This window comes from Diabrotica virgifera, chromosome 1 (assembly GCF_917563875.1).
Source record: "Diabrotica virgifera virgifera chromosome 1, PGI_DIABVI_V3a".
Lineage (NCBI taxonomy): Eukaryota > Metazoa > Arthropoda > Insecta > Coleoptera > Chrysomelidae > Diabrotica > Diabrotica virgifera.
The window spans coordinates 6,560,465-6,584,677 of NC_065443.1; the positions used below are offsets into that span (position 1 = coordinate 6,560,465).

Consider the following 24,213-nt stretch of genomic DNA (forward strand, 5'->3'; position numbering starts at 1 on the left):
ATGTTTTCCTTGAACACGTCTCTTAGTTTGCCATAGGCTCTCCATCCTATTCGCATCCAGATAATTCGCATATTTGGTTGTCTCTACCTATTTGTATTTTGTGGCCCAGATACATGTATTTGTCAACTGTTTCGATATGCTAGTTTCAATGGTTCGCTAGGTACTAAATTGGTCATCATTTTACTTTTACCAGTGTTTACTCGAATCCTACTTTTTGGGAAAGGCGTTGTAGTTCTTGCAGCATTTCATGGGCTTCCATTAAGTCGTCGGTTATTAAAACTATATCATCTGCAAATCGTAGGTGGTTCAGCCTTTCGCCATTAACATTCAAATCTCTGTTTTCCCATTCTAACATTTTTGGAATGCACGCTGCATTACGGAATTAAGTAATTTTGTGACAATAATTGTTACTTGATAACATAATTTCCAGAAAAAAAAATTAAATAAGAGATTTTATTGGATAAGTAAATATTTATCACTGATTTAGTCCTGTCGCCAGGGGGGGTACAACGGCCTCGTTAATTCAGATGGACTTACTCAAGTTTTTTTTATGTATTTTGACCCGTAGAACACGAATTTTTTGGGTAACAGTTTATCCGGATGTCGATAAGATTGTTATAGACCAAGAACTTGAGGAATCAAATAACAGCGATTTTTGGCAAAACAAAACAATATTTTGTATTTTTTGGGCCATTTTAAGTAAAAAATATTTCTACAAGTTTTTTCGTAGGATGCACAGTTTTCGAGATAAACGCGGTTGAACTTTAAAAAAATCGAAAAATTGCAATTTTTGAACCCGAATAACTTTTGATTAAAAAATAAAATAGCAAGTCTGCTTACCGCATTTGAAAGTTTAAGTCAAATTATATCGGTTTTGATTATTTGCATTGGTAAAAATTTATTTTTTTATTGTTTAACAAAGCTATAAACACGTAGGGTTTCCCGTGCTTTTACATGCGTTTTAACGCATGTAACGTAGAAATAGTCTTGATTGCACTAGTACCTATTCTACCTACTCGTTCGATTTTAAATGAGAAATCATAGAAACATCACTCACGCACTAGTTGTTTGTAGCTTTGTTTAGCAATAACACAATAAATTTTTAGCAATGCAAATAATCAAAACCGACATAATTTGACTTGAACTTTCAAAGGCGCTAAGCAGAATTGCTATTTTATTTTTTAATCAAAAGTTATTCGGGTTTAAAAATTGCCGTTTTTCGATTTTTTGAAAGTTCAACCGCGTTTATCTCGAAAACTGTGCATCCTACTAAAAAACTTGTAGAAATATTTTTTGCTTAAAATGACCCAAAAAATACAAAATATTGTTTTGTTTTGCCAAAAATCGCTGTTATTTGATTCCTCAAGTTCTTGGTCTATAACAATCTTATCGACATCCGGATCAACTGTTACCCAAAAAATTCGTGTTCTACGGGTCAAAATACATAAAAAAAATTTGGGTAAGTCCATCTGAATTAACGAGGCCGTTGTACCCCCCCTGGCGACAGGACTAATTGGGCGATGGTCTAATTAGTTTGCGCCAGGCATTACTTTCTTTGTGTCTATTTTATAATAATTATTTTATTTGATAAAAGCATTATATTATTGTTAATTAATTGGCAAAGTTACATAGAGTATTAAAATTCAATTCTAATTAAGAAAAATAAAATTGTGTTGCATATTGGTTTTGGTTCAATTCATATGCGCCTGGGGTCGTCTTAATTCATTAACAAATATATTAGGCCTGGATACCGCGTACTGAAAAAAAGTTTATTAATAGCAATCTGGAAATTTGTTAATAGCTTAACAGTGTCTAGTCGGACAAACTTTGATGTACGGGAACATTGGAACAGGGAAAGTTTTAATTGTGGAACAGGTTACAGGTTTCGAACGTTAGACTTCGAAACGTCCCATGTATTTTGCCGGACAGAACTTCCGATTGCTTTGTTACCCTTTCATTAATAGTATGATGAAATTTATCCAAAAGATGGCATAACCCAGACATCCAAAGTGAAAGTTATCCTCCAACACCAAATTGTTCTATATGGTCCACATAATGTTCAGAAAAAAGTCACACCATTTTGAGCGTCGGGTTTGGGGGGAGAGGGGGGAGAAATCGGTAAATTCGTAGTTTTTTAGGTTTTCGTCAATATTTCTAAAACTATGCGGTTTAGCATGAATAACCTTCTATACAAAAATGTTCTACATTAAATTTGAAATAAAAAAGGTTCTATACATAATCCTTCTAAAATGAACGGTTCCAAAGTTACGGATGTAGTATAGTATAATTGGTCCAAAAAGAGGCCTAACCCAAACATCCAAAGTAAAAGTTTTCCTCCAACACCAAATTGTTCTATATCGTCCACATGTTGTTCAGTAAAAAGTTACTCCATTTTCAGCGTCCGGTTTGGGGGGGAGATGGGGAAGAAGTCGGAAAATTAGTAGTTTTTTTAAGTGTTTCGTCAATATTTTTAAAACTATACTTTAGCGTAAACAATGTTCTATACAAAAATGTTCTACATAAAATTTAAAACAAAAAAGGCCCTATACATAATTGTTATAACATCAACGGTTACAGAGTTACGGAGGGTGAAAAGTGGAGGTTTTCGATACTTTTTATATTTTTTGGACAATTGATGATGATTTTGGGTGTTGAGGTTGACGCTTCTTCAAGGGCTTATCACTAACATATTATCGGCCACTGAAATAGCAAATTTTATTTACAAAACATAATCCTGTTATAGAAAATTTCTTTCATCAGTACTTAATAATATTATAAATTGCCCAAAAAATATAAAAAGTGTCGAATACCTCCACTTTTCACCCTCCGTAACTCTAGAACCGTTGATTTTATAACAATTATGTATAGGACCTTTTTTGTTTTAAATTTTATGTAGAGCATTTTTGTATAGAACATTATTTACGCTAAAGCATAGATTTAGAAACATTGACGAAAAACTTAAAAAAACTACTAATTTTCCGACTTCTCCCCCATCTCCCCCCCCCCAAACCGGGCGCTTAAAATGGTGTAACTTTTTACTGAACAACATGTGGACCATATAGAACAATTTGGTGTTGGAGGAAAACTTTTATTTTTGATGTCTGGGTTAGGCTTTTTTTGGACCAATTATACTATACTACCTCCGTAACATTGGAACCGTTCATTTTAGAAGGATTATTTTTGTATAGAAGGTTGTTTATGCTAAACCGCATAGTTTTAGAAATATTGACGAAAAACGTAAAAAACTACGAATTTACCGATTTCTTCCCATTCCCCCCCCCTAAACCCGACGCTCAAAATGGTGTGACTTTTTTCTGAACATTATGTGGACCATTTAGAACAATTTGGCGTTGGAGGATAACTTTCATTTTGGATGTCTGGGTTTGGGTCTAGTTATACCATACTATAAACTCTTATGCAAAAATCAGACTGCTATTTATTACCAACATAATTCCTGTAATTTGAAATGTTGTACGTGTCGGACTTAATAAAATGCCCAACATATCTGTAGAGCAAACATTTTTTCATTTGATATTATATAAAGTTTGCTATTGGATTAACTTAAAAACAACTTGCTGGTTTTCACAATCATAAACTTATCAGGATGACATACCTATTCCACAATTTAAATCACGTTCCACAATTAAAACTTCTCCTGTTCCAGTGTTCCCGTACATCAAAGTTTGTCCGACTAGACACCGTTAAGCCTTTAACAAATTTTCATCTTGTTATTAATATACTTTTTTTGGTACGCTGTATTTTTTTGGTACGCTGGTATTATTTATTTATACATGTAGTACTTAAAACAACACATATAAATCGGTTTTTATTATTCTCCATTTCCTGTGGTTCTTATCAAATATTTATCACCTGTCAGTCTGCATTAAAAACATCTGAACTTTTTAATAAAAAAATAATTTTAACGTACTTTTTCACTACGGAAATACCATTCATAATTCACACTTTTCTAATATAGCAAGCGAACAAAATTTTCATCATAATGCCTAAAACTGAAGCGATTATATTTAAAAAAATCCCTCCTTTGTTGTTCTGAATAATAGATGCCTTCGTTTCATTTTACTAAAAGAATTTTTGGTTTAATTTTATACTTTGTGAAAAAAAGTGGAAATTCGTGGAAAAGTGTCAGAGATGCTTTCAATTGACCTCTATAATTTTCAGATTTTATATTTTTATGTTAAAAGTACCCATTCAAAGCTGAAGAGAAGCATTCTCAAGGTAGTTTAAAATGTGAAAAATTGGCCTGAAAATTATGATATTTTTTACCGTTCTGTAGAATCATTTTTGAGAAGTTAAAAGTTAGTCTGATGGTTCTTTTCACACGTATTGAGTTTTATATTACCACTGTTTTCTTTATTGGGACCGTGCAAGTTCGGAAAAGCGACACCTGGTTTCTACGCTCTGCACTTTTATTCGCACTTTTAATTATATTGGCCAATCATATGGTCCTGGTTACCAGATAATTGTCAAGGCCATAGTCCAAAAAACATAATAAGAAGAAAAAATAAGGTTTAGGTTATGTTATTAAAACGTAAATAATTGTATGTAGTAAATAAAATTAGTTATTAAAATGCAGTACTGCAAGAAAAATACAATTAATTAAATTTACCTTTATATAATAGTTGCATATCATATCAATATTGTGGAGCAACAGTGGCGGATATAGGAAAATATTTTGGGGGGGGCCCAATAACCGGGGAATCCGGGGGGGGTATGGAATAAGCAGAGGGGGGTTCGGGTATACTCCCACGAAAAAAAATTTAAAGAATTGGTATATTTTTATTTTAATTTAATATTTTAAGTTTACAACTTTATCACAACTTTTATATTTTAAGTTTACAACACAAAATCAAGGTTTCTTGGTACACTCGCAAACTTGTCAAGAACTTCTTCATTGCTTATTGCAAAGTCTCTGTGGATTGAAAGCAACGCTAGCCCATTAAGCCTATTTTCCGAAGTGCTATTTCTCAAGTATGTTTTTAGCCTTCTTAAACTTGAGAACGATCTTTCCACGGTTGCCACAGAAACAGGCAGAACTGCTAGCAGTTTTAATAGAACATAAATGTTTGGGAAGAAATCTTGGTCACATTTTTCAAGAGAGCTTACGGCTGACTTGGGAAGATTTTCATACTTCTCTTGGCTCCACCTTTCTTTCCACAGCATGAACTCGCTTTCCACAACCTCTTTATGGGACAAATCCTCTTCATAGGAATTGAAAGCAGGTTCCAATGCACAGAAATCAGTTTTGATACAAAATTCTGGAAGGATGTTTTGTAAGGATGCAACTGTTTCCTTGTGAGACTCAAAGCGTTCCTTCAGCGAATTGCAAAAATCGTCTAGGTAAGGTAAATAAACAGCTCGGCGATAGTACTCTTCTTGGGTACTGTATGGAACGTTGTTGCGGGCTGTTTGAAGGCGGCAAATTCTAGGAACCTCCTCTTTAATCTTAAGTTTGTCAGCCCGCTCCTGTATTTGACTATACAGGACTTTAAAGTTGTTATCGGCATTTTCCCTTTCTTTTGAAAGCAGATCTAAGACATTCGAAACATTTTTCACAGCCTGTGTGAGATCTAAGTTCTTTTTTTGAAGATTCTCAGATAAGTTATGTGTTTTAGACAGCATATGGCTCAAAACAAAAGTATTTACAAGAAATTGAAATTGAGTGATAGAATTACCTAGAGCGTGTGCCTTAGGCGCTGAGTCACTTGATTCTTCTTCAATTTTCAAAAGGGAAAGACTGACGGGTTCCAATAGTTACTTAAATAAAAGCACCGAGTCATGCCTCTCCACCCATCTTGTTTCACATAAAGAAATAAGTTTCTTTTTCTTTTGTTCAGGACAACATTCAGTAATGGTTAATTTTAATACTTCAGTTCTTTTGGCTGACTTATGGAAGAATGCGCAGACTTCTTCAATAACGCCCATGCAATTTTTTATAGAAGGTATGTTACTTGCATCTGATAAACATAAGTTTAGGGTATGTGAAGAACAGTGTGTGTACAACGCTAGAGGCAGTTTCTGTTTGATGCACGCTTGCACCCCTCTGAAGGGCCCTCTCATCGTGGAAGCACCATCGTACCCTTGGCCTCTCAATTTGTTCAGGTCAAGCCCTAAGCTTGACAAGGTATCCAAAACTGTGTTAGCTAATGCTGCCCCAGTAACGTCATACACTGGAACACAAGTCAGGAAATCTTCTCTGATTTTATATGATGAGTCGTCGACATACCGTACACAAAGAGAAAACTGTTCAACTTGACTAATGTCAGTTGTTTCGTCTGCCAAAACAGAGTAAAAAATAGATTTTCTGACATTTGTGACAATCTGACTTTGAATCAAATGACCAAACGTGCTAATCAGTTCATTTTGAATAAAAGAACTTGTGTACATACTCTTACCACCACTGCTCAATAATTGAAGTTTTAGATCATTGTCTCCACTGTTAGCCCTGTATCTGAGCAAAGATCGGAAATTTCCATCATTTTTTCTGGCTCTTCTAAGCCTATTCGTCCACTGTCACGGTGGCCTCTTAGTGCTATTTGTTGCCTCCCGCAAAATCTTATACTTTCTATTATAGGAATAAGTTTTTTCCTGTTTTCTTTAATATCTATTATTCTTTGAGCATTTAGTTGATTGATAACACTCTCCGATTTTTTAGTTACAACAGATTTTGTATTTTGAGCTACCAAAATTGATCGTTTGTGATATGTACATTTTTCGTGTTTACCAAATACTTCTTTTGCCTTTTTCAAATTAGTGAAAGCCTTATTTACCAATGCCCCTGACATTTGGTAGTCTCCTTTTCCTACAGTTTCGGAGTGAGAAAATATTACGCAGTATTTACAAAATGACCCAGATTTTTCCTCGGAATATGCTAACCACTTAAATTCTTCTAGCCATTTCATTTGAAAAGATCTAGCATGGTTTGAACTAGAAATAGTAGGAAATTTATATCCAATCGGAGGTTTCCAAACATTTTCTAACAGTGAATTTTTTTCTTCATTTGTTAAGCTTTGAGTAGAGTTGATTTGACAATAGTGTCCAATATCATATTTGTTTGCTCTTGTAATAAGCCTAACTGGTTACGGTCCTCTGCTACTGGAAATGGATCGGTGCTCGTAGTAGCAACAACAGAAGACGCAGCATCATTGCTAACGGCACAGTTAACTTCACTAGGTTCACTTACGTTTAGCCTTTTCGTAAAAAAGGTTTCAATTGAAGCTTGTCTCTTCATAACGAAATGAGCTGAACTATATAACAACGGATAACAACAAACGAATAACAAATAAAGCAAACTCAACACCACTTAATTGCAGTTTGTAACTGACGCTTCTCTGAAAACAATCAACACAGCATGCGCCGAGAACGTTCCGCACAGCGTTGCCATATCGCTAAAATTAAAGCGGTAGTAAGTAAAATGTACTGGCTCCGTTAAGAACGACTCTGAGCAAAGTTGCCGTTTAGGGAGATCCCAAAAAAGGAAGGGGAGAATAATGCACGGACGTAAGTGAGGGGTTACCATAATTAGCACCTACTTCCGAGTCCGAGCTTTTTCCCCTTTTTCTTGTTTAATGTCTTAACAATTTTTCTATTACATATTTTTCAAAAATTTTGGAATTCATTTGACAATGATAATCTCCACTATAAAATAGTAGTGTAGGCTCTATAAACCAGTTATGCTCCTTGGATAAATCCTTCCGAACAGCCAGCATGCACAACAAACAGTATATATCAATCTCCATAAAATCAATCAATCTCCATCCACTTCAATATTTTGTGTTAACTTGTATTTTTTAACTTCATCAACCATTTTTCATTTATTTATTTTTATTTCGGGAGGGGCCCGGGCCCCCTCGGCCCCCCCTTATATTCGCCCTTGTGGAGCAATATATAATTTTCCTTCTTAAATGACAATAGGTATGAAATGTACGTCAATTTGACAATTTCAATTGACAATATGAATTATTTAAGAAAGTTGCAATTTTTGTCCGCTATCCGCGCACGATCGTTTCGCGTATCCCTTCCAAAATACTTGTACACCGCGAATATCTAAATTATTCCATTGAGAAGAAAGGAGATTTAACTTCAAAACGACAAACTGGGAAAAGTATGTAGGCATGGTAAATTTTGAGTTGCTGCATACGGGTAATATAACCCTTATGTGCGCCAATGGTGAAGATAAAATTCTTAAACAAACTGGAACATGAAGTAAAAACCACTTCTATGTAAAAGGTATATTTACTAAAAATTTTTAGAATCCCAATGGATTCAATAAAATGAGTTCATCAGAACGTTTTCAAACCTATCGGTCCATCATCAGTGAATTTGAATACTTGCAAAATAGCCCCAGAACCAAACAATGGTTGTGATTATAAATAAATCTACATTATGTTGAAATAAATTTAAAATGGCTAAACGCCGATGTTCAGGGATTAAACCTCTGGGAACATGGTGAAACTCTACCCGAGGACCCAATCAACCATCTTCGGTCAACGATGACTACTAAGTCAAGTAGTACTAAGTACACTTAGTAGTCATCGTTGACCGAAGATGGTTGATTGGGTCCTCGGGTAGAGTTTCACCATGTTCCCAGAGGTTTAATCCCTGAACATCGGCGTTTAGCCATTTTAAATTTATTTCAACATAATGTAGATTTATTTATAATCACAACCATTGTTTGGTTCTGGGGCTATTTTGCAAGTATTCAAATTCACTGATGATGGACCGATAGGTTTGAAAACGTTCTGATGAACTCATTTTATTGAATCCATTGGGATTCTAAAAATTTTTAGTAAATATACCTTTTACATAGAAGTGGTTTTTACTTCATGTTCCAGTTTGTTTAACTATAAGGTATACAGCCAATCCAGGGAACTACCCCTTTTTAGTTTATAAAATTCTTAATTGTACGTCAAAAAATGCACAATAACCACATCTTAAAACCCACCAAATTTCATTTGCATATCTCAACCGGTTTTAGAGCAATAAATAAATAGTCAGTTTGTAAAAAAAAATTCAACACCTCCCATCTCGGAAGGAAGCATTTGCGGACATACGTTTATAAAGCAAATTGTCATTAAATAATTGATGGATTCGACCGTTACTTGATGGAAGTTCATTTTATCTAACAATAAAACACTGAAAACGTTTGTTTTCTATAGTTCCACAAAATTTATTATAACTATGTGATTACAGCTGTTTCGGCAGAGTGCCTTTCTCAAATAATTCACTTCATAGTAATATTGAGTTTACAATAGAAACAGAACAGAATAAGTCCATAAACTTTCTAGATGTAACAATTACCAGACTGCACAACAAACATGAGTTCTCCGTATATCATAAACCTACCCATACTGACACAACTATACACAATTCATCATCCCATCCTACACAACACAAATTAGCAGCCTACCATAGCATGATACATAGACTGACAGAAATTCCCATGTTAAAAAATAACTTCGAAATAGAACTGAACATCATTAAACAAATAGCAGTAAACAATGGCCATAACGAACAAACAATTAATAAAATTTTAAACCAAAAACTTCATAGAAAGCCCTGAAATTAGTCTATCCACCACCACAGAAAGAACCCAGTACCTTCTGCTCTATCACATATACCGGCAAGATAACAACAAAATTAGTCGGATACATAAAAAAGAAAGGAATAATACCAGCTTTCAGAACTAACAACAACTTAAGCAAATATATTAAAAACAATAAGAGAAAACAACTACAGAGTGGTGTCTACAAACTAACTTGTGGTGACTGTCCGAAAACTGACATCGGTCAAACTGGCAGAACCTTTAACAAACGGATAGCAGAACACAAAAGGGCTTTCAAGAATAGAAAAACAGACACTTCTACATACGCACTTCACCTTCTACATCATAATCATTCTTTTAATGAAGAGTTTCAAATTTTGCACATTCAAAATAAAGGCCTTAAGCTATCTTTATTAGAATCTATGGAAAATAATAAATTAAAAAATACAGATATAATTCTGAATGACCAACTCGAGACAAACAGCTCCCCACTCCTCAACCTCTTCAGTTATAGACTTTAAAAAGACAAACACATAGTAAACGAAATCACTTGAGAAATGCACTCTGCCGAAACATGAGTCACACAGTTATAATAAATTTTGTGGAAGTATAGAAAACAAACGTTTTTAGTGTTTTATTGATAGACAAATTGTCATTATTTTTTCATGCAGAATTACCCTTTAAAGTTTGCCATACTTATTTAAAAACACCTTGTATTGATGAAAAACAAGGCTAGTTGTTAAAGTACCTAACCTTTTTATTATCCAACATAAGAGAATGAATAAAAAAACAGGATGTTAAGAAAACATGAGGCTATAATTGGGTTTGAATTTCAGCATTTTATAAATGCTAGAATATTCCACAGGGTGACGTGAACTTTTAAGAAAATCGGTGTGATTGGTACACCCAATATACTATGACAATTTACCTGTCGAGCAACAATATTATTACAGCGATATAGATATAGCTTTTTATTCACAGTCATTTGTTTCGAGCTTCTGTCATATGTCATATAATCGGTATATATTAATATTTTACACAGATTATACAACATATAACAAATGCTCGAAACAAATGACAATAAATGAAAAGCCATACTGTTAATAAATACGGATATAACGTGTTAAAAAATCACTTAAATCGGACCACAGGTTTAGGAAATTCGAGACATTAAAAATGACCGATTTTTAAGGTAGTGTGTTAATTTCTTGGAGAAGTGTATACGGTAATGGAACAATAGGACCACTTGGATGGCATTCGGCCAGCCGAGCTATGCCCTAAGTCAGAACTGCCTATGTGTCTCAAAAGAAAAGTCTTTAATCAGTGCGTGTTGCCAGTACTTACATATGGTGCAGAAACTTTAACAGTAAAAGAGCAAATGAGAAATAAAATTTGTGATACACAAAGAGGCGTGGAACAGTCGATGTTAGGAGGGTTTCTCGTAGGGATCGAATTACGAACAAGGAAATAAGACGGAGAATCGGAGTGACAGATGTCATAGAAATAATTATAACCCTTAAGTGGAACTGGGCGGGACACATAGCTAGAATGTCGGAAAACACATGGACACAGCGAATAATACACTGGAGACTAAGACAAGAAGCATGTCGGAGTAGAGGTCGTCCGCCAACAAGATGGCCGGATGACATAAAACGGATCGATAAAATTTGGATGCAAACAGCACAAACCAGGAATACATGGAAAAGACTGAGATAAACCAATATAGCAGTGGATAAATCCGGGCTAAATGATGATGATGAATGGAACAGATAAAAATAAAACAAAATCTGGCTCCATTTATTTGGTGCCTGTAGGCATTATTGAAATATCCTCCATTCTGCATTTCAAATACGGTCACCTTTTTGCCCTAAAATACTTTGTCAATGGTTTTCATTTTTGTGGAAAATACTCTGTTTAATTATATTTTTCACCCACAAAGCGCACTCCTTAATAGACACACAGGCACTAAAATGGACCTAATACACGAACGTGGTATATTTTTGCACATTTCAATAATATTTTAATACACGAGAAATAAAATATAATCGATGGAATTGAAACGATATTACAGAACATGAAAAAGCTTTCGTGTTAATTTTTACACAAGGTTTTTATTATTTTTAATACAGTTTTTATTACTTCCAGGGACAAGCCTAGTTAAATACATTTAATTAGGTAACGGTTATAGTTATGTATAGTTAAAAGATTCAGAGCAAACAGTAGCGATCAATAGGTAGCAACAAACGTGTTCCAAGATTGCGGCTCTAATTTTGAATATTTTGTCGAGATATTTGGCACACATATTCGTAATATAATAAAGAATGGCGGTACAGAGCCCAATTTCAGAAATATGTTAGTATATGGAAATTACTCTATAACTAAATAAAATATTGAAAAAAGGAGCCTGTACCGCCATTAAGAAAGACAAAAAAATGCACTTTCTTCAAATAAACTTTTTTTATCTCGTGCCTAGATTTTGCGTCACATTGGAACTACTAAAAATCGATTTTTTATAACAAGAAATCGAACGTCACTGACTTGGCAACATTTCGCGCCTACGTATATAAAAATTATTGTTTTTGATAGTATAAACGTCACTGTCTGTGTCGAATTACCGACGCACTGTTGCCTCACTTTTGAAAGTTCGCAGAAATTTCGCAATCTTGGACCGCGTTTGTTGCTACCTGTTGATCGCTACTGTGTGCTCTTAAGGTAACTTCACAATCTGAACATCTGTCAGCTCAGCATTTCAAAAATCTTCTACTGAGACCCTGGAAGCCTTGAAGATGACGTCAAAGAGGACGTCGAATGCTCGGCTCTGACTTAGGATTTTTTCTCAAACACGCTCTCTTCATTTGCCTTTGATATCGTGCACGTTTCGTTATCGTACATCACTACGGATCGTATGACTTTTTTATTTAGTTGTACCTATCTTTGTATACTTTGTCAGTTGTTTAGACTTTATAAGATTTTGAAGGACTTAAGATATCTGTTACCCAGCTTGTATACTACTGATGATTTTTGAAGTTATACTTCTTTAGGCACGAGGGTGAATTTTTACATTTCCTGGCGCATGCGCACACCGACAGTATGTTAGTCGCTACATCTTTATGTAGCACAAATAAGGTGCGCGTGAAAAGAATATATTATTAGTGTTTTTAGTAAATATATTTATTAAAATTTTTGTGTCTTTGGATTTGTCTTCCTCGGGAATAAGATATTTTATAATAAGAGTAAATATATTTAAAGTATTTTTGTATACTTTACTTGGTCTATTAAATTTGTCAGAACGTATGAGAAATCTTGTAACCTGTCAAAGCAAAGGGAGTATAGCGTAGTGGTCGAGCGCTTGACAGGAGATCGAGAGGTCCCCGGTTCGAATCCCCGTGTGTTTTCTAATTTTTTTTATTTTTCATTTTGTTTTAATAAAAATTTTTGGAAAGTATTAAGTAAAAATTAGTTTGATCCTTAAATAAAATACAAATAACCTGTTGAAATTATATTATTTCGTTGAAATCATATAATAGAAGTATAACTTCTTACGTGCGTACAAAGTACACACACATTCTTTTTTTTTATGATCCGTTATTATCTTCAGTTATTGTTGTTTCAAGATACTTAAATTCTCTGACGCGCTCAAAGCTAAAGTCATCGATGGTGATGTTCCGCCCAATTTTATCTCTCCCTCTCAGTTATTGAGGCTCATATCATATATGTATTTGGTTTTGTTTTTGTTGCTTAGGAGCCCCATCTTCTCTGCTCCCTTCGCGAACCTAACTTCTGAAGTCTCTTTCATCTTTAATCGGATGTTTCCACCAGATTATATCGATATCGTCCGCAAATGCCAACAGTAAGTTTGGCAGTTCTCGATGGAATACTTGCGATATTTTTTCGATTCTTTCACTTCTGGTTACGTGTTCCAGAGCTTAGTTGGCGACGTGAATCTCCCTGTTTTATTCCATTGTTTATTTCAAATGTCTCCGAGTATTTTTGTCCAACAACTCTCACCTTACATCGTAATCCTGCCATAGTCTCCTGTATCAAATTGACTCGTTTTTTGAAAAATCAAGTTCTTACATCGCTGTCCCCAGGCTAACCCATCATTATTTCACGATAGTTAATACATTCCTTTCTGTTTCCTTTTTATGTGGATTGGTACAATCACTCCTTTCAATTCATCTGGCATTGGTTCTTCTCGTGAAAGGCATCTAAATTAGCTTGTATATATGGAACTGTACAACGCTTCCCTGAAGTGTTTTAAGTAGGTACTTTGCTTTTTTAATAACCTGTACTTCTTCGTTTGTCGGGTAGGTATGGGTCTTCTATTTTAGCTGTATTCTTTACAGATTTTTACATTTTGTCATCAGTAAGGAACTGTGCAGGGTCATTTTGAAGAAAATTTTCTGTTCTTGTTTGCTACCTGGCCTTGATCTCTGAAACTCCTTCAAAGAATTGTCTTTCTTGGCTGTTCTTTCGATTTTCTTCTACTTCTCTGACTATTAGTTCCTGGTACTTCTTTTTCTGCTTCATTAGTTTTCTTGTCGCTGTTCTTGTCTGTTTATACCTTTTCCTGTTGTTGTGTGAGGGATTTTATAGCATGTCCCCTCTAGCCATGTTTCTTTCTTTTATGGCATGATCTGCAAATCTCACAAAAATCTTACAATAATATAAATAATTTGTATCTGATATCAATGTTTAATACTTAAGATAAACTGAGTTGAACTTGAACTGGAAATACCGACATTGCCAACGCACGGCTCGACCAGCTCCTCTTCCTCCTGGTGCTTGAATCGTATTCCGGGCTTGCCCCTTCTCCTCACTGCATCCAGTGTTTGGTTATAAATCTGGTTCGACGGCTCCATCTCGTTCATCTTCTCTAAGTGGCCTAGCCACCGCAGCCTATTTATGTTGATGGACCTATCATCAAAATACCAATACTAGGTTAACTATAAAGATGGTAAGGCTCAAAATGATAGCGCCTTCGTCGTAATATCCGTTTTACTGCACGCCTTCATGAATGGGTATTCTCTTAGTACATACAAAAATTTGTACCAGGATATATGACGATCATAGTATATTTAAGTTAGCCAGGAATCACTCTAGCCAATAGTTTGTTATTGTTTATATTTATGATCCGATTACCGTTCAATAATACATATAAGCAAGTCAGTAAGCTAATACAGTGAATTTAAAATGTATTCATTTACCAAAAGTTTACAAGGCATACAAACATAGCACAAAAATAATTTATTATTGCAGTGGGGCTCGACAACTCATCTCCGTTTATTATAATATTACTTGATATTTCCATGATTTATAAAAGTTAACCGCAACTGACATTAAATTATAGCTGTATATTCCATTTATTGTTTTCACAGCATAATTGCCCATATATTTGTTTAAGTATCCTGCTGTTCAAATTTTATTCGAATTATAAACAATGAGAGCTTACTCGTATCACGCTAACCATTCGTTGTTGCAGACAGAAGTTTCATTGTGGAGAATATTTCAGTGGAAATTATTTAGCATTTATTGATCAATAACAGTAACTGCAAATATAACCAACTATACGCTTCGTAAAATAGAATTATGAATTTTTGATAGGTTACAGTTGAGTTCCAAATGAACAACTGTGCTTTTGGGCTGAAATTTGAAAATAAAAGCTATTCTTTCCTCTAAAATATTTGTAGCCTATTTTCATGTTTGACAGCCCTTGCAATTCGCTATACATTAGTGTTTAAATTTTTAAATTTGGTGCAGCACTTTATCTACTCTATGTCATATTATGTATAAGTTTTTAGTTTGTGAAAACTGTCATAGATAGCAGTGCGTGAAGGGTTTAAAGTGTACGTGAAGTAACAATGTATTTTAAATGGGATTTACTTTTTCGCACTGTTTTTTGGCACACTTTCATATTATCAAATATCCTTAACGTTCGCGTTGTCATGGTGATGACATCATGAGAAATAAATTACAACAAAAGTTTTGAGAGTTTTGTGGTTTGAAAGAAGTTTTAAATGTCAAACTTCTAAAAATTGTAGAATAGAAATAAAATCCAGTGACGAAGAGTTACAATTTTTTTATTTGTTTATCATAGATAAAATATTGTATGAAACTGTTCGTGAAGTACTTTTTGCGAACTTACACGATGTATAGCACCCGCTCCGCTGTAGCTCGTGCTCTAAACATCGCGTGAGTTCGCAAAAATCATACTTCACGAACTGTTTTATAAATAACTATTAGTTGATTAAGATAAACACATTTTAAAATTAATATTTTTATGTGATTTTCTATTTGCCCTTTTTATTTCTTGACAAACTTAACTGAAATAATTTGCGATATAGATAATTTTGTCAATCGAAACATATCACTAACTGTTTCCAGTAGGTAAAAAAGAAAGAGCAATTTCTTGTTTTATTTTTGCAGGTATGGCATCTATTAATAATGCATTTTGTTTAGAATCGTTTCAACGTTTAAAATTATTTAAAATTAATGATAACAACTCCTCAAAATTTTCTGCTGTCATTCTCATTGCCAATCTGTATTCAAAGGCATGTTCTGATTTCAGCTGTTACAAAAGCATTGCCTTCTTTTTCATGACTTTCGCTTATCAACTTTCTCACTCAAAGTCGGTAAATTTTCTTTTTAGTTCTTCTTCCATTATATCAGTTACTTCTTTATATAATAATTGAACAGTTTTAAAACAATCTTTGAACTTTTTTCTTAAAGGCATTGTCACTATAGTGTTACGGATCTTACAGTTTCTGAATAACTGGAATAATATGGACGATATGATCCAGTCCAGCACTGTACTGGATTAACTCGTTGGATTACTGAACTGTAATAATATGAACCGGCTTTAACACCACCCCTACCAACTTCACCATAATTAACATGGTATTTTTGATTACAAAAACGTTCTGCTAATTGGTTATACTCGTACTCTGTAAAGAAGATTATTTCATCCTGTTACATAACCTTACATATTACAATGAAATTCAAAGTGCGCCTGTGACTATGTACAATACCAGTATTTGCCAGCTGTAATTTCAGCAACAAACGCATATGAAGGTGCATAAACTCTAGCAACAGCAATGGAATGTGCATTACTCTCGCAAATTACTGAAAACTTGAATAACCTCAACAGTTCGCAACATCAATTAATGGAACAATAGGGGTTTAAGGTTAAAGCATGAGTAATTGTTCTATTCAGATTATTGCAATGGATGCCTAGTGTTTCAGAAAAAATGTGTTCTAATATACAAGCCATACATGTCGCATTAACCCATATTTAACCGGTAAATCTAATAAGGAAAAAACTGTTTTCAAAAACGTGTTTCTGGCAATAATATAGTTAAAGCCAAAATGAAAAAAAAAATTGCGTTTTGGTGCATGTATGAACCGCTGGTAAATACCATTCATTTTTAAATTAATGGTATTTACTAACTCACATGAAAGTAAGAAATTTTCTGTATTCTAATTTACTCATATTTTCATATTTAGGAACGTATACAAAAAATTTCGTGCCAATGTGTTTTAACATGCATTCATAATTTTTCGAATATTTAGAAAACTAATAAGTATTTTTGAAAAATTTAAACACAGAATGAAAGATTGCAATATTACCGAGAGTCGAAAATCCCTTAGAATAAACAAAAATTTCTTTTGAATGAGATATTTAAAATTAAAAATCACAAATTCTTTTTTTTCACCTCTGTTACTTATTACATAAGATAATATAAACATCATAGAAGTTTTCAGTGACTTTCTGCCCTACAGTATAATAGTGCAATCTTTCATTCTACGTTTAAATTCGTCAAAAATACTTATTAGTTTTCTCAGGATTCGAAAAAAAATTAATGCATTTAAAACACATTGGCGCGAAATTTTGCGCCTATGCCCTTAAGCATTATTAAAAGCATTTATAATAATATAATCGAAATCTGGATCTTTAGACAGTAAACTATGTGAAGTATCAGTAGCTTAGGTGTTTCAGTTTCAGTAGTAACATTTTCTTTCTATAAACAAGTCCTTCACACTAAAGAATACTCAAAAAATACCAAAGAATCAACACACAATTGATAGTGATTTTGATAGGCTGATAGCGTCAGTTGGAGTACTGCCTTTTTGAAAATCCACTTACTAAAGCATAATAATTTAGATGCATGTCCAAAATAGTACAAGAAAGGGCAAATGTCCCACATAAGTTGTTTTACCTAAATTGAACTATAATATTTAGGTATTTTTGTTTTGAAATCGTTAACAATTTTAAAAGATATGGACTTCTGACTTTTTTAAATAAAACTATCTCATATGTGTAGGTACTATCGAAAACATATTAATCAAAAGTACAAACAATGGATATACGCTGCTTTTTTGTATTATTTTAAGATGCCATTGATTCTGTCTTATTAAATTTGAGTCTTCTAACTGGATCTAATAACTTAAGCTGGATTATTGGGAAGGTTAAAGTGATAATTATAAATGAATTGACTTACGTTGTATATTCAAACACTACGTCATTACAAGTTCAAGTTGTACTATACAGGAGATAACGTATTGTACCCTCGGAGATCGCTGGGAAAATTTAGACTCAAAATAACAAAATTCAATTTGGCAACACTGTGAATGTTGATAGTAACATATCCCTTTTAAGATAAACAGAACTGTAATTTAGTCCAGACAAATTAATTATTTTTTTGCCAACAAAAATGAGATTTTTCAACCGAATAATGTTTCAAATATGATGTGCAAAATAATTTTTTAAGGGTTCTGTTAATTAGCTTGCTTTTTTGTCATTAAAGTAGAAAAAACTTTAAATTTCACTCATTAAATCAGTATCGTCTTAATTATTTTAATTGTACTAATATCCGTCGAGTAATTCTAAATGATTAATGGGCTGTTAAAACATTTTATCTGTAGCGGCTTCTGGAATGTCTTAAAAATATCGAATTTCATTGATAAAATGCGCATATCCCACCGATCTTCGCTTCGATCATACCTACATAATCGAGCACTGAAACGGCCATACATCAGCCCTTAGTATAGAATAATTACGACAACAATACGGAAATAAATATAGGGGTTCGCATTTCTTCTTAAAATATATTAGTCATCAACTTTTTTGCAGAATATCTCGCTTAGTTTGAATGTAACCGACATTTAGTATTGCTCATTTTAAAGATCTTTTCAAGCGCTACAAAAGTTATTAGTATCATTATACACCTAAAATCGACAGTTTCTCTGATATTTCAAGTTGAATACACAGATTTGAGCATGCAGTAAAAAAACAAACTCTTCTTACCTACCATATCCCTCTTTGTATTTTAATTAGAAGATTTATGAAGGAACGAATCTATTTGTTTTTTTATAGCCTACAGAAATATTTTTTAAAGTTTTTTTTGTTAGATGCGTAGTTTTTAAGGTATTCGCAAAAATCCGTCCAAAAAGGTGTCATTGTTCAATGAAAATGGCCAATATTCAACCTCGAATAACTCAAAAAGTATTGGATTTTCAAAAAATAATTATAGAACAGTTTTTGCTTAGAATTAGGTTCTCTAGCCTCTTCCGTGGCTATTTTAACCAAAACATTTTTCACCCCCGAGAAGGAGTGGGAACCACCCCAAGATAAAAGCGCACATCGGCATAGGGTAGACTTTGCTTCTTGAGCTATTCCCTACTTACTGTGAAAATATCAAGTAAATCGATGTAGTAGGATGGAATACGGAGCCAAATACCCTCATTGACTGCCCTATTAGGACAAAATTAATCAATTACTTTTAATGGGGAATAAGCCACAATTTTACCAAAAAAATGATTTTATTAACGTTTCGAAGCCCAAACCCGATTTGGGATTCGAAACGTTAATAAAATCAATTTTTTGGTAAAATTGTGGCTTATTTCCCATTAAAAGTAATTGATTATAAAAATGCCACAAGAAAATAGCTTCAGAACAACGACAAAATTAATATTTAAATTGTACATTTTGCAAAAAAGTATCGCACACTAACTTATATTTACTTACTAAACTCCAACTCCAACTACAGTTTTATTTGCCAACGTGATAGCATAGCGCAGACTTAAAAAGTGTAAAACTCAAATAAAACTCTAATGCATGCACGGACCAACCTCTAAACATTTAATTTTGCCATGTTTGCCGTAAAATACAAACTACGAGATTTTACAACCCGAAGCGTAATAAAGCGAACTTAAATTCCCTGTATCAAATTTTACTGCCACGTACTCACGTCCTGCTCCTGCCAGACGGATATTTGCAAACTCTGCGGAAAGTTGCCAGTAGTAAGCGGCAATGTAAACTAACTTGCGGACAGGAAGATACGGCAATAAAGTAGAATTAAATGTTGGATGTAGCGGGTTGCCGAAATTTTCAAAAAGAATATAGCTATTCAATTAACTTTTGAATCTGTAATATTCTAATGTAATAGAATCAACCTTTCTATTATTAGATTTGACCATGAGTTTTGATGAGAATCCAAGACAGGATGTCCCAGATTGGGAGGTGATAAAAACAAATATACTGTATACACAATATAAACTTCATTATAAGGTAACTGATGGAAAAATACAGGAATAATGAAACCGACGCTCATATGTATTCATTAATCTTGAGAAAGCATATGATAGAGTTCCTCGAGAGATTCTGTGGTGGGCACTCAATAAGAAATGAGTCCCTGGTAAATATTTAAAGATTGTGAGAGATACGTATGGGGGAGTAACGACTAGTGCTACAATAATAGGTGTTGGAAAGACAAATTTCGTGTGAAAGTAGGATTGCACCAAGGATCGGTGCTTAGTCCTTATTTATTCTCATTAGTTTTGGATCAGATAACAGCGAAACTACAAGGTAACATTTCATGGTGTTTAATGTATGCTGATGATGTAGTGTTAATAGGAAATACTGAAAGAAACAGAACAAGAACTGGAAAAGTGGAGACAAGCTCTAGAGGAAAAAGGTTTAAAACTAAGTAGGACAAAAATAGAGTATTTGGAATGTTCATTTAAAGATGGAGTTACTACAAATAAAATCGAATCTTTGGATGGTGAAATGATTGTGAAAAGCAATAGTTTTAAGTACCTGGGATCAGTATTACAGAGTAATTTAGAAATAGATGGAGATGCATGCAGTAGAATTAGTACTGGATGGATGAAGTGGAAGGAAGCGAGTGGTCTGTTGTGTGACAGAAAAATTCCAATGAAGTTGAAGGCAAAATTCTATAAAACAGCCATAAGACCGGCTATGATGTACGGAACTGAATGTTGGGCAGTGAAAAAGAAAAAGGAACAACGAATGCATGTGGCGGAAATGAGAATGCTTAGATGAATGAATGAAGTGACAAACAAGGATAAAATTAGAAATAAGTATATTAGGGGAAGCCTAGGTGTGGCACCAATTGATACCAAAATGAGAGAGTATATGTTAAGATGATTTGGTCATGTTCAACGTCGAGACGTTAACCACCCAATACGAAGAATAGCTGAAGTGCAGATTCCTGGAAGGAGTAGGAGAGGAAGACCAAAGAAACCTGGGGGAGACGATAAGGCAGGACATATTGGTTAAGGGGATTAACATTGATATGACTGTCAAATCATGTGAATCAAACTGTGATTTTTTCTCAAAGTTCGCGTGGCCCTGTGGAATATTCTAGCATTTATAGAATACCGAAATTAAAACCCAACTATAGCCTCATGTTTTCTTAACAACCTGTTTTTTTATTCATTCGCTTATGTTGGATGATAAAAAAAGTTAGGTAGTTCAACAACTAGTCTTGTTTTTCATCAATATAGGATGTTTTTAAATAAGTATCGCAAACTTTAAAAGGTAATACTGCATGAAAAATAATGACAGTTGGCTTAATAAACGTATGTCCGCAAATGCTTCGTTTCCGAGATAGGGCATGTTGAAATTTTTTTTACAAACTGACGATTTGATTATTGCTTTAAAATCGGTTAAGATATGCACATGAAATTTAGTGGGTTTTAAGAGGTAGTTATTGCGCATTTTTTGATATACAATTAGGAATTTAATATTCACCATATCCGCGCATACGGGTAATAAGACCTTTATGTGCGCCAATGGTGAACATAAAATTCTTAATTGTATGTCAAAAAATGCACAATAATTACCTCTTAAAACCCACTAAATTTCATTTGCATATCTCAACCGGTTTTAGAGCAATAAATATATCGTCAGTTTGTAAGAAAAATGTATCACCCCTTATCTCGGAAACGGAGCATTTGCGGACACACGTTTATAAAGCACACTGCCATTATTTTTTCATGATCTGAAGTTCATGAAGTTCTTATAAGAACCATTCTGTGAAACTTTATAACAATTTTATTGCACTTACTAAACCTCACGATTCGACTTCACTTAGCCATAATGCTCATGTTATTATAAATCATATTCTCATGTTACAAGTCATAATAATTTATAAATTTTGCAATATTGCGCTTTATTTATTATAGTGATGAGGGCACTAATAACTGGCAAAATAACGCAAAAGATGGAAAACATAATACATTGTGAGGTAACAAGAGATGAAACTAGTAGAAATGAAAACTATCGATATAAACGTATACATTAACATTACATTACATAGTTTCCCACCCTTAGACCCATGCCCCGGAATCTTATATGGAAAAATTGGGGAATTTCCCCCACCACTTCCACACCGCTCAGCTAAATAAAGAGAAATGACAGCCTTTCTCGCTCACGAAGACTTTAACCAATCATTTATGTTAAAACACCATACCTGAATGTCACAAATAAAATAATCAAACGAGGCTTAACTCGACAATGTCAATTCTGTCAAAAGTAATGACAGTTAGTGCAAATACAAATCATTTTCTATTAGTTTACAGTTTTTATTGTATTATCTGTAACTATTTATTCGTAGTAATTTCAATTTCAGTTGGTTCCTTATCCTTCGTTTATAAAGTGTAGTTTTGTTTTAGTTGCGAAAGAACTTTGGTGTTGTGTTAATAAAAAAAATAAACATGGTTTATTATTGTTGTGTGCAAGTCATAGAGAAGTTATAAAAATGCATAGGTAAATAGTAATTAGTTTATAACTGTTTTATCTGAAACAACAAATAAATACACGTACCTATATTTAGAAAAAAATTGTCTAACTTTTTTATATCCCTTTTCCTTACTAAATTTGACAGCAAAAATAACATATTTTGCAACTTGAGAATTCCGAATAATTTATGAGTATTACTTAGATATTATTTAAATAAAATACTTTAACAAGCTTAGTAAGTTGGTATTTTATTTTAATAATATAGGTGAGATTATTTCTTGTAAAATAACAAGATATTTTAATTAGTAACGAAATTTCCCGCAAGAGGCGCTAAACGGATAAAATTAATGCTTGTCCATTTGAATTTCCCGCCAAATGGTGATTAGTTAACACATCGGTCGCAAATGGCGTAAGGAACCAAATTTTTACAGTGAGTTGCCTATCTATCCGGTAATACTATATATTATTTATCTATGCTTAGACCTATCGGAGGAGTATGACAACTGTCACTGTGACAGGATTTAAAAAAATACTCCTGTCACAGACATCTAAAGGTGGGAAACTACACTCACCGGTACAAAATTCCGCCACCCAAAATTTTTGATTAAGTTTGACAGTCTATAACTTTATTATTTGTACTTCGATTTTAAAGATTATTACACAAGTTTGTAGGTACATGTATTGATGTTAATTTCTATTATTCCGGTAACAAAAAATTTTTGCTTAGTTGGCATTATACGGGGCTGAATGTAAGCGTTGTTTTTTCTCCTAACTTTAAAAAATTCTGTGGAAAAATTGGAGGGCTGATTTTGTTTCATACTCCTTTTTTATTATCCTGGAGGTATCATTAAGGTCTTGTTTTTTGAATTATCTGAATATCTCTTTTCTTGTAAGAGCTGTAATTAAATCACTGCTTTGAAGGTTTATTTAATTAAAAATATCAAACGCATTAAAATTAACAAAACAAGACAAATTTAACAACAAAACAAAACAATTCATTAGCGGTTATGTCCACCTCTTGCAGCAACGACTGCTGGCAATCTGTTTAGCATCTAATAAAGATGTGTTTTCCTTGCCTGGGGAATAGCCCGATATTCCTCTACCAGGGTCATAACTGTACCAAATTTTCTGGAGGCCTAGGATGACGGCAAATAGCTTTTTTATTCATCCCATAAATGCTCAATATGACTGAGATCTGGGCTGCATGCGGGCCATTCTAATCTTATCAATACAACCTCAATTATATGAGTCAATCAGTGTTTTTATTTACAAAAAATGGTACAGCTCTTACAAAAAAAAAGATATTCGGATAATTCAAAAAACAAAATGTTGGTGATGCCTCCGGGAAAATATGACAGAACTATGAAACAAAATCAGTTATTCCATTTTTCCACAGAATTTTTTAAATTTAGGAAAAAATACAACGCTTTCTTTCACCCCTGTACAATGACATGTACAACATCAGTATTTAAACTTTTAAAATATAATATATTATTTGCCATGCCACAAGAAAGTAGTTTCATAAACTTGTTAAATTATTCTGTAAAACCTTTATTGACATTTTACAACAACAATATTTAGAGAAAACACATTCTCGAAGTATCAAAAT

General features: G+C 33.5%; 2 protein-coding genes across 3 annotated transcripts in view; both read right to left on the reverse strand.

Moving 5' to 3' along the window:
• Window positions 1-24,213, reverse strand: part of LOC114335340 (uncharacterized) — a 372,740-nt gene that overhangs the window by 211,068 nt on the left and 137,459 nt on the right. The gene's annotated exons all lie outside the window — the stretch shown is intronic.
• Window positions 4,855-5,640, reverse strand: LOC114334990 (52 kDa repressor of the inhibitor of the protein kinase-like). Its single transcript, XM_028285139.2, has one exon. The coding sequence runs from the start codon at window positions 5,638-5,640 to the stop codon at window positions 4,855-4,857; it is 786 nt and encodes a 261-aa protein (XP_028140940.2).